The sequence below is a fragment of the Symphodus melops genome (assembly GCF_947650265.1).
Source record: "Symphodus melops genome assembly, chromosome: 15".
NCBI lineage: Eukaryota > Metazoa > Chordata > Actinopteri > Labriformes > Labridae > Symphodus > Symphodus melops.
The window spans coordinates 12,833,826-12,846,349 of record NC_136705.1 but is presented as its reverse complement, the minus strand read 5'-3'; the positions used below and the strand labels follow the sequence as shown (position 1 = coordinate 12,846,349).

General features: G+C 40.9%; 1 protein-coding gene across 4 annotated transcripts in view; it reads left to right on the top strand.

Moving 5' to 3' along the window:
• wdpcp (WD repeat containing planar cell polarity effector) overlaps nucleotides 1–12,524 on the top strand; it is a 71,780-nt gene that overhangs the window by 27,797 nt on the left and 31,459 nt on the right. For 3 of the 4 annotated variants that reach the window (XM_079362472.1, XM_079362471.1, XM_079362470.1), the window contains exons 4-8: nucleotides 2,521–2,571; nucleotides 4,327–4,397; nucleotides 5,805–5,864; nucleotides 6,365–6,479; nucleotides 11,390–11,526. In XM_079362472.1, the coding sequence (XP_079218598.1) occupies nucleotides 2,521–2,571; nucleotides 4,327–4,397; nucleotides 5,805–5,864; nucleotides 6,365–6,479; nucleotides 11,390–11,526 (434 nt within the window). The remainder of the gene's footprint in view (nucleotides 1–2,520; nucleotides 2,572–4,326; nucleotides 4,398–5,804; nucleotides 5,865–6,364; nucleotides 6,480–11,389; nucleotides 11,527–12,524) is intronic. The other variant, XM_079362473.1, reaches the window with a different exon arrangement.

Here is a 12,524-nt window from a genome sequence, read left to right as displayed (position 1 = left end):
CCCTTAAAGAAGTACAGTAAATGTCTTAATTGTCTGCTAAATGTCCTCAATCATTTCGTGACTATTTTAGTCTCTTTCTCTCCAGCCGCATGTTTGGGTTTTCCTTTCTCTGTAGCCTCTGCCTCACTTTCACAGATTTCCCTCTCTCTGTCTCTCTCATGTATATTTAGTTCTTGCTCATTTTGTGTACAGGGTTTCTGTCTCTTCCTCTCTCACTCTCATCAAAAGGGTTTTCCTCCTTTCTCTACCATCTGAGAAGCTGCTTTCTCTTTAGTCCGATCGTCAGTGGAGAGGCGATGCTCCCGCTCCAAATCCTTTCATTTGGAGGATTACTAAAGTGTGGCTTGATATCAGAGTGGGGAAGCAGGGGAGAAGAGTCACTATTTAAAAGTATCCCAACATTTTCACATGGCTGTGATAGCTCAGACACAATTTCATTTACACTAGATTTACTTAAAATAGAAGTTAGATAATAAAAATGAATATACTTATTGTATATTTTGGGGATTTTATACCTTAAAGTTCAGGTTGCATTTCAAATCTAAAATAGCATCTTAGCTTTAAAACCTAAGCATTTCCCTATAATACTACAGTGTCACAGATGCTTTTAAATGTAGTTTTATATAGTAAGTATTAGGGATGTAAAAATTAATCGCGAGGCAGTTGAAAATCGATTCAAATGTGTCATGGTTCAAATCGGTGCTCCGGAGAAATGAATCGCAGTCGTATCGCAGCTGCTCGTCAGCAGCTGTGGAACAGAGGTTTGCAGTGATCAGCAGGCGTTATTGTGGCAGTGGAAGCATTTTGGCCTCACAAGACAGAAAATGAAAGACGATAACGGACAAGAAGAAAAGGGAAAAACCGTGCGAAAAAATGTCAACAAGACAGAGAACTTCACAAATAGCACAACCGACGTAATGCGGCATATAATCGACACCACAATGTGAAGCTCCAGTCACCTCTTGATTCTCCAAAAATAAATCGTGAGAGAATCGTATCGTGTACTCAGTATCGTACTGTGAGTTGAGTGAATCGTTACGTCCCTTGTACGTATTAGTCATGCATCACTTTTAAACAGTGAAGGTAAAGTAGCCACTTATGCTAAGGTTAAGATAGGGAACACACCATGTACCTCCTCCTTATCTTAGATTCAAGTTTATATCACTTAATTAAATTTGCAGACATTAAATCCATGAATCCCTAAATAGCCAGATAAGAAAAGGCACTATAGCACTTGTCGGGAGGCTTTTTTTCTGCAGAAAGGAAAACTCGACCTGCTCAACCTAAGTGCAAGATCAGATGACGAGTGGACGTCAAAGAGGCACTCCTATCTTTATTGTCAGTGTAACATCAAACTTTTTTAATATAGTAGTTTAAGGAGAAAGTAACACAAAGCTGCATTAGTTTAAGCTTCTCAGACCTGTGTGGGTGCAGGTTAGAAAACATTTTATTGTCAGTGATCCAACATTGCACCTGCTATCATCTGATTCTGATTCAAGTTGTAAAAATGGTTACATCTGTAACTTAGAACAGTGCCCATAAAGAGAAATTATTCCTTGTGTGTACAAATATCACAGCCAAATCCAGTGCACCATAATTCTACACTATATGAAGGTTATATTGATTTGTTTCTTTAAAAACAGTTAAAGAGAAATGTTTAATCAAACTGTATGATCGTTTCGGAGGAGGCCGTTTCTGTTGCTGTCGAATTGCTTTGGGTTGTTCTTACAGGCGTTTCTCTTGTTTTGTGTGACATCATTTCTTGGGAGTAGATGGAAAATGAAATAAAAATAATATGAAATTTATTACAACAAGACGTAATGTAATAACAGAAAGACCTCCTCTCCCCTCCCTAATAACGCAAATGTTTAAGAATGCAGTATTCTTAAAAGAATGTTTAATTTGGAGGTTTACTGAAGTACATCTAATAAAGTGGCAACTGAGATGTATGTGGGGTGCTTCTTCGACGGAACAGTGAAGGCACCATGAACATTGTTCATGTCAAAACAGACTGTGAGCATCAGTGAGAATTGTTCATTGGGCAATGTATTGCTCTCTATGCCAGATCATACGCAGTTCCTCATCTCCCCACTAGAGGTAGACCCAGGCTCATTGGAGCAGCTCTGGGGGTCCCCTGCAGCCAAAAAATAAGAAAACATCCCCCCCAACCCTCCCTACCCAGCCCCAAAGCAGGTGCCCATGTCTGGGCCTGTCTGGCCCCTCACCCCCTTATCTGATTAATACTACTAATCCTGGAGGTTTTTCTGCCTGCCAGAAAGGCCGGCTACCAGACTGGCCACTTTCTTGATCATGGCAAACAGGCCATGAGGTACTTGTGCAGGTTACATTGTGCCAACAAGGTCTCTTGGAGCTAAAGGGGGATGTTTAAGCTCCAGTTCATTTACATGTTCCTCATTATCTGCCACATATAGATTAGAGTCCTAAGTTCTGGACACCATTCTCATAAGGTGCATATCCCATATCTAACCCCACGTTTGGCCTTTTAATATTTTTTCACAGCAAATCCTCAGGAGCATCACTACTACAATGAGAAACTCAATTTCTGTGACGGTAAGTTCCAATAGAGAGACTCAAAAGAAGTGATTGACTGTGATTATTATTTTTTGTAAACAAAATTGAACGATCAGTCCCTTAATTATCGTACAAATGCATCTTCCAGAAGCTGCTGTCCTCATAAGTCGAACGTCCTTCTTCCTATTTTCTCTCTCCTCTCTTCCCCTCACTCCCTCTGCTTTTCACCCAGTAGTGAAATACAAACAGCCTTATCAGGAGACAAACACTCATCCCCCTGCCCTCCCCTCCCTCCTCTCTCCCCTGACCCCCTCCTCACTCGGCCCCCCCACCCTCCACAGCCTCATTTGCATGCATGTGTTTACCTCCTCTTCCCACTTATTCCTAATAGAGAGTCCCTCCTTAACGGTTCATTTCAGTAAAGATGAAAAGGGAGACTATAAAATTAAACAGATAGTGATTGCATCATATTGAAAACAGCAGTCCTCCATTTCCTCTCTTTTTTTTTCTCCCACTGAACTCCATGTGTAAGTGTGGGCAGAAGCAGATGCACAAATTCAATTAGCTGTTATTTTTTTTCTTCTTCTTCATATCCTTCCCTCTCCCTGTTTAACCACTGGAGATGTAGGGGAAAAGGGAGTGCTGGGAAATTAAAATGAAGGGGGCCTTAGTGTGGTACGTGTTGAGATATGTGCTGCTAACTCTGAGGTTGCATTTGGGAGATAACTCAACTCAAGAACGTCCAAAAGTCCCCACAATTAAATATATTTGCTTCTCCTTGAGGACCCGTCTGTGTTTTTGAAGGGACGTTTTGCTTTCAGAAGTATATTTCTCCCTCCTTTTTAGTGCAGCTAAATCAATCTATAAACAGCAGACTTCAGACTTCTGCTGCTCTGGGAATATGGCGGTCAGGAACATAAAACATGTGACAACATCAATGTAGTTTCTATTTAGTAAGTAACGGTTTTATGTTGATTTTAAACACATAAGTTTAAGAGTGACTTAACCGCTGATGCTGACGGCAGCCTTGACATCAGGTTAATATAGAAGACGTCATATACACAAGAAAATAAAATTAGGTATTGTTCTTTCAGAAGACCTGCTCATATTAATTTGATGTATAAAACCTATAACCAGGTACCTTTCAGAACACCTGGCTCAGTAACAAAGGGTGTCTCTAAAAGAAAGCTGTCAGTGCATCATCATTTGAACTTTAGCTGTTTGTAGATTCAATTTATGGATCTCTTCACCCACAGAGATAAACGGAGGATGACTTGGATCGTTTTAAACTCAGCATAAGAAGTCAGTGTGATTCTGGTTTTGGAAATATAATTCGTGTTTAGTGCCGTCGCGAGTAGTAACATTTTGTTTTGAAGACTTAAAGGACAGGCACTGCGAACTAGCTCACATAATTAAGATGTATTAAAAAACAGTTTTGGAGTAATTAATAATTGAAAATGTGTAAAAGAGTAAATCTATTCTATTAGATTAATTTAAATAACTTTAGGTGGGTCCAGAATTGGTTCCTGTGGTCAAAATATAGCTTTTTATGATGTCATCAGTAGCTTTGCTTTATTCCACCTGTCAGTCTTGTCACCATCCTCTCTTCCTCCACCCTTCTCATTCTCTAAAGCCAGATATAAAGTTGAGCCCTTTTACCCTCTCTGTTTTTGTTACCACATTCCTCTGAATTCCCATGAGGGTCTTTATCGGAAAAAAATAATTTCTCCTATGTCTGCGTACAAACTTCCAGTCACATGATCTTGAGGTTTCTCTCGTGTTGTTCCCTCATAGCTCGAGGCTTCTCGTGGACCCCCAAGAACCGCAGACCAGAGAAGCTACGTGATTCGCTGAAGGAGTTTGAGGTACCCGCCTCCTCTGTTAAACCTTCAGCCAACTCCCCTCCCAGCCTCCCCCTCTTGTCTTCTTCCTCCCTCTGGGGATTTTCGGAGTTTTCCCTTTCCGAAACGGCCGATTGATTAACAAATAGGGGCATTCTCTCTCTTTTCTCCCTCTCCCTTTACTCTCCCTGTCGCTCCTGTTTGTTCTCTTCTCTCTCCTCTCCTCTGTCATCACCTCGCTTTCGGCTGAGCTCTGTCATCGAGGGGGATATTTGAGGGGATCAGGGGGATGCAGGCTGCCCCCTCGTCTCTTTTCTTCCTCCCTCCTTCTCTTCCTCCTTCCCTTCCCTTCCTCTACCCTCATTCATCCCCTCTTCCTTCCCACCCCCCGTCCCCCCTGTACTTGTGGCCGTACAAGCCTAGCTTTGTTTGCTGGAACCTGCCTGTGGATGTTACTCTCTCTTACACACTAACACACACACACGCACACTCACACACGCACACACACACGCACACACGTTCACAAACACACACTCTCACACACATCAACCTCCCGCCTCTCACCCGTAACCATTGTCTGAAACTAGAAACACCCCAGCTCACCTCCACACCCCACCCTTCTCCTCCTCCTTTTCCGTCCCTCTCTCCTCCCATCCAATCACCCCAGCTGGGTTTGGAATGTGGCTGGAATGACTAACCTTATGCGCACACACACACACACACACACACACACACACACACACACACACACACACACACACACACTCACGCACGCACGCACGCACACGCACAGACGCTGACATGGGCACAGGCAGTACTTACCTGAATCCTCCTTCAACTCTCCCCCTGCGCCCTGTTAGGAGGAACTGCTGCAGTGGCCACCTGTGGGTGCAAATGTCTGATACTGTGTACATTCAGAAATATTCTTGCAACTTTGAAATACATTGGCATTTCACCAAGAAACTAGAGTTGACTCAAACCATTAGGTTTATTATAACTCAAATTGTTACTTTTGACTTTGTTTTTTTTTGTTATTGTTTGTTGCTGTTTGTATTACAATTACATGTGAGAAAATCAGGTAAATAAAAACAAGCACTTCAAATTTCAACTAACATGCACAAATGATAAATATTAATACAATATATCTCAGGATAATACAGCTTACGATACAGTAAAAAAAACGTACACACGTTTTGTAGAGGCAAGCAGATGCCACTTCGAATGGTTTATTTAACAATTTAAATAGATTAACAAAAAAATCAATTAACAAAAAAACTAATTTAAATTGTCTCTACCCAAATCTGTGTTCAGCAACAGAACTAAATTATCTCTGTGTTCCTGTAGTTATTTAGTTTCATTGGGTGCTTGGGCTGCAATTTACTCAGTTCTGTGTGTTCTGTTTTTCTTTGTTAATCTATTGTGTGTATTCAGGAGCTGTTGCAGACCAACACCTGCGTTCAGACCAGATGGAGAAGCAAACATTGCTGCCAGGTACACACCTTCCTAAGCACTAAAAGACACACACACACACACACACACACACACACACACACACACCCACACGTCTCTTTTTTTTATTTCGGTTCATAGAGTGGCAGAAGCTGAATGAACCTCCCACAGTCTGCCCAGAATATTCCTCAGAAAAGAACTAGAGCTTCCCTGGTCTGTCATAAAAGTTACCAGGTCATATTAATATACCAAATACAAATCTGGAAATCCAATTCTGTCATCAACCATCAGCTCAACCTGAAGATGACATTTCTTTTTCTAAACCCTGTTAAATGGATTTGGAACGTTTCGCTTAAAAAAAAAAGTTGTGAGGCCCAAAATGTAAAGTTTGAACTCGTAAAAGAGTGAAGAGGTAAGGGTTAACTTTTGAGCGGAATTGAAGATTAAAATTCAACTTTAATGTTCGTGCATTTGTGTCTGTTTGTGCGTGTGTGTGTGCGTGTGTGTGTGTGTGTGTGTGTGTTTGTGTGGGGTACTTGTAGGTGATGATGAGCAGTGGCGTCCTGGTGACCATGACCCTTCATGGACCTCAACTTGAACAAGTGTTTATAGACCGAACATTAGTTGGGCGACTTCCAGCCAGCACTGTGACTGATGGTCAGTTACACACAAACACATACACACATACACACACAATGTGTAATAAACAGTATCCATAAAACAGGCTGACTGGTGTGAGACACTTTTCATCCTTTGTATTTATTCAAAGGTTGGCTCCTTTTTTTTGCCTGGGATGTAGAATATACTCTGTTTTGTATTTCTCATTCTTTAATCCAGCATTGATACCTGCTTCTATAAAGGCCTCAGACATTTTTCACTGTGGCTGGAGATACTTTGGTGCTGCTAATGCTAATTAGAGCGATTGCGTAACCATCGCGGCTGTATTGTTGCAATTCCTGCATTCACCGAATCAAGCTTTACATGTGAAATCGATATTCTGAAGGTTCACCGTGGTTTAAGCAGATTTAAGGACACAAACATCTTTGTTTTAGCCACGTAGCTGAGCCGCCTATCTCTGCCAAGAGACACACACACAGAAGCGTAGATGTTTTTATTCAAATGTTTCGTATTTTCAACCACAAAAAAACCCTCTACCACACACTTTCTCTTACAATGTCAGCACCCACTGTGTGCTTACACCTGCTCACCACACAATCAGCTTGACACACACACACGCGCACACACAATCCCCACTCTCCTTGCCACTTTGTCACGCAATCATTCGCTCACACACGCGCTGCCTCACACAAATGAATAACAGGTGCCACAGGTGAGCGGGGCGACTCTGCTAGCTAATTGCGGGCAAATCCTTTTGTGCTGTGTGTGTCCAGGGGCCTTCCCTTAAGAGCATCCATCAGTGTTTTTCCTCCATTGCGCGTTCCTCCAGGGAGCCCCGCCCCCCTCACACTGCACTCCCTCGCTCCACAGACCTGGCAGGAGAGAATAAGGGGCCGTGGACAGCCGTTCAAATCTGCTAATTATTTCTTTCTTTCTGTATCAATTATTTGTTCATAACACTGCCCTCCTTGCTTCCGTCCGGGTCTCCAGACACCTGATAAAGCCCCCAACATGCACTCGCTCACATACACGAAGTGGGCAGCACACATTCACACACACACACACACACTCTCTTTCTCTCTCTCTCTCTCTCTCTCTCTCTCTCTCTCTCTCTCTCTCTCTCGCTTGCATTCATATGTATTTACAGAGGCACAGCTGTTTTTCAAAATAAAGTCAAGCACTTACTGTATGTGCGCTTACATTCACAGGAAGACACACACATGCACATGCACACAATGGCACGCATTGAAGCACACACACTCAGGTACACACACTCCCACTCACCTCCCACTGCGCTCCATTCAAAGCCGCAGAGGCACTAATTATTAGAGTAATGGGTGTGAGAGGGTGGTTTCCGGGGATTGTGTGTGTATTAGTGTGTATAATTGTGTGCAGGTTAGGAGGCTGTTCTAACATCTGTCACTTGTTAAATTAGCCTGAGACAATTGGAGCTCCCGACCAGATCACTGCATGAAACACATTTACAACGTACAACTACTGAAAGAGTTTACAATTTCAATCAAGTTGTGTATGAAGTGTGTGTGAGGTGTTGTGATAAATGCTAGGTACAAGCCTTTATAGTGTTTATAATTATATTTGCAAGAATTTGTATTTAAACTCTAAAATATTTTAAAAAAGGATTTAATGGCAATACAGTATAGGCATACTTACATTTTTGGTGAATCTGCCTATTATCTTTCCTGTATTGTTCGATTGATGAAGAAAAAACACATCACAATTTTACGTGCGCAGCAGGGAGACTACACCAAACAGATGTGATTTATTGTGATTGTTTATTCCTCTTGTTTCAGGAGCTGTCATTAAAACATATTTCACATTTTTGTTTTAACATTGAGGGGTTAAAGCAGAAATGTTAAAACATTAAGAAGGTGCTACTGTCATTACTTTAGCTCCACAACAACAGGACACGACAAGACGGACCCTCACTTTACAGGATGGTAAAACTTTGATCTGGTTTCTGGTTGTGGTTTTCTAGGTAACATTAGGAAAGACTAGTTCTTCAGACTTTAAATGTGGAAGAAAAAAAAAGTAAAGGTAAAGTACAAGAGTAAAGGAGATGAGTAAGTAAGCAGCATACTGTAGACTGAGAACTATATCCATTTTTGATGTGAAAAACATAATGCAGATCTTCAATAAAAGAAGAGTTCCAGAATATTGTATAGATGCATCTCGCTGAATGTATTGATTTCCTAATCATCTCTTTTTGTCTGAAAACAGTCAGACACATCCAACGTTGAGTTTATTGTTAGAAATCTGATCCTTTATTGATTTATGAATTCATCTGTGCTTAGCTGATCAGTGTTTGCTGATGCTGTTACTTCTGCCATGCTTCCGAATCTAACCGTGTGTACGCAGCAGAAAGAATTGTCTTACTTCTTCCCGAAATGTTTTTAGAGACACAAATGCTAAAACTTTGAATTTTTATAAGACAAACTTTTGTTTAATAGATGAATTGTTGTGTTCATTGCAGTCTAATCTTTACTGGACTTGGCTAACCACACTGTAGGTCACTACAGATGACAGAGTTGTTCACATTTTAAGGACACGATTTGACAACTTTGTAAAACAAAAACATCCTCAGTCTTTGAATGCTGAAGAAAATCCCTTTAGTGATTCCCATGGATTCGGCTGAATGTGAGTCCTGGTGCATATTCTCCCCTCTGAGACATCAAGCGATGGCAGCCGGGTCTGTTTTTGTTTCATGGTGTGACAAAGCAGACGGCTTACTGTCCTCTTGTAAACTTTGCGTCCTCAATGCCGGATACCTTCCTGTTTCAACCACAAGCTCTGATTGCATCATACGGCGCGATAGATTACATATATTTTACACAATCAAAGTATTACCGGCTCCCTTTGGCTGACGACTAGGCAAAGCTGCGCATATGCTCCACGATTAAGCATCCTTAAGTGATTTTTCATAGCCGGTTTCATTTACCGTGTTTAAATGTGCTTTGGTTAAGCCCATTGGCCTCTTATGTCAACATGCTGCTGAGGAGATGGCATTAAATGGATTTAGAGGACTGTGTGTGTGCGTGTGCATGTATGTGAAGGAGACCATGTGCGTACTTTTAACATGCGCTTGGTTTTATGCTTGTGGGTGTGAATGTGTGTTTAACTGAGTATGCATGAAGCATGGTTGCAGGCTTGAATGTAAAATCTATCTGTGTATGTGTTTTTAAGGGCTTGTATGAATGTGTGCGTGTACTCAGTTTGCGCGCGTGTGTGTGTGTGTGTGTGTGTGTGTGTGTGTGTGTGTGTGTGTGTGTGTGTGTGTGTCAGGGTGGGTCATAAAGGTCTGGCCCTTAATGCTAAATCAGCCACCTGGTCCCAGATTGGGCCACAGCCTGGATTCGTATCCCCTCCTTCATTTTGGAATGAATGGGATTAAACCTAATCCCGTTTATAGACACCCATAGAGATCAATACTAAACTGCATTTAACTTGATTTGTCTGTAATCTATTGCAAAGACGCTTACTATTGCATTAAATGTTGTCCGGAAAGCCAAGGCGTCATTAATGGGTGTATTTTCTAACGGTTTAAGGCTTGAACCCATTTTTGTTACAAATGCTTCTAATCCAGACCGTAATGTCAGGACAGACTGACTGGATTGACCTGATTTGAGATGATAGTTTTTCTGACTTTTCAAGCTGTGTTTCACTTCTCTTTTGAATATTTGCATATTAATTTGAAATTTCAAAAAACAACAGAATGATTTAAACCCTCACATTTATAAATACACTCATGCCACGGTTAATTGGTAGTTAGATTTCTAAATCTCGGGGTGCAGCCTTACTCGTTCAACTCAAAGCAGAATATCTGAGAGACATGTGTAACAACCCCCCCCCCCCTTCTGTATAATTGGTTTCATAAACAGATTAATTTGAAGGAGAGGGAGGCTTAATTGCTAATCAGTGTTTCCATGCACCTCCTGAAGAGTTGAACAGGATCAAGTGTGTTCTTCTACCACAAAAAGGCCTTAGAGCCTGCTGTACACTAACAGGCGGAGAGAGAGGAGAACAGGGGAGGAAAGAGATACAAAGAAAGAAAGAGGCAGGGGAGAGGAGATGGTGAGAGTGAGGAGGAGAAGGGGGAAATGTGTTAAAAGAAGAACGAAGGGGGAAACAGTAGAGGCATGGAAGAAGACACACTTGGGCTGAAATGTGTTTCCTCTAACTTTATACTTATCAGACTAAATTAGATAGTAAAACAGGGATTATAACTTAAATTCATGATGGATAATGAAGCATTAACATTAAGGAGAAGCTCAGACTAAATCCTGTTTCTTAATTGTTTCCATTAAAAAGATTCTCTGTAAATGGAGTAAACTACATGTAATCAGAAATATCTTTACCCACTCGTCAAACGAACTTGGAAAAATTCCACTTGGAAATGCTCAATTTTAAAACTTCATAAATCTCCATTTATTCATCCTGGGATTTGAGCAACCTAGATTACAGATGGTCAGGATTGTATTTTTTTATTATTCTTTTATGTATATATGTTTTAGGGAAGTTCGTGTCAAAATTAAACTTAACATATTTCATCAATCTATTACTAATATGAAAGATCGATGAGGGAATTTCTGGCTCCTGGCTCTGTTTTGCTTCTACTTTTGATGAAGCTTTAGTTTCTCTGATTTGGCCAGTTACAGACTTTTAATACGTGTAAACAGTTACTTTTTTGTGCAGCATTAAACGTAGTATCCCTTTTTTTTAATCTTGATTCAAGTTGTCGTGTTTTCTATCTAAAAGAAAATAAAAACAGATGGAAAGCTAAATATGTTGTAATCAGTATGTAGGGATATTTAATCACCGTTTACTGCTGTGAAGGAGACAGTGAACTCTGTAAGTGTCACCTTAACAATATACTGTTGTTTTCTGTTATGAGTCATGACATTGAATGAGCTGTGCAATGATGTCATCCCCAGCGGTGCTGAGCGACAGGCTGATTCTGCTGTCCTTCCTGGAGCAGAGCCAAGTGGCTGCAGTCTACCTCAACCAAAAGAACCAGGACACACCAGAGACTGGCAGGCGAATAGACAAACTTTCAGCCTCTGAAATCAAGGTAAGGCATGTGTGTGCTTAAAGTGTGTGTGTGTGTGTGTCAGTCAAAGGAAGAAGATGAAGAGAAAAAGAGAATAAAAAAGGAAATGTCTTTTCATATCATTGTCCAAATGCATTTTTGTGTCCGTTCAAAGACTGACATTTTCAAAATGTCACGTTTTTGCTGAAATTAGTTTAAAAAAAAACCACGATACACTTCAGTGACAAACAGCCAAGCAGTATGCTAATCATCGTGTAAGAGATTAAAAAAAATGGTTAAATTAAAAATGCAAAATCTAATATTTATAAATGGAAGGCAAAGATACCTTTTGACAACTTTTTCACAATGACAGAAAGTTTAAAAAAACTTCTAAATCTACTGAGAATCTAAATAGACTATTATATCTTGTTATCAGCACCTCAGAGACGTTGCTTTTCCAACATTCAAATGTTTCGCTTACAGTCTTGGAAGAGGCTACGATAACTAATGTTTGACTCCCTTATGAGCTTTCGCACCACAAGTGCTCAGTGTCATAACATACATTCAGTATCAGAACCCTGTGAATAAAAGCACAAACAGTGACCTTTAACTCTCTGCTTCTTTCCCATGTCTGTCTATGATTCCCCAAAAAACGATTTGTGATCTGATGGAGTTTTCATATTTTTCAGTTTCAGGTATCTGCAGTGTCGTTTTTCCCTTTCCCTAAACAAAACTACACTATGTCCTCTGTCACAGGCAAGCTAACAGCTAACCCTGTCATTATCACATTACTGCCAGGCCCTTTAGTGTGTGTGTGTGTGTGTGTGTGTGTGTGTGTGTGTGTGTGTGTGTGTGTGTGTGTGTGTGTGTGTGTGTGTGTGTGTGTGTGTGTGTGTGTGTGTGTGTGTGTGTGTGTGTGTGCGTGTGCGTGTTCTGTCTGTGTGTGTATAAAAGCAGTCGTTCCTTCTATGTGTCTGTCTCCAGAAGCATAGCCCTGATAAGACACCCCACCATCACCACCAACCCCACAGCCACCCTAT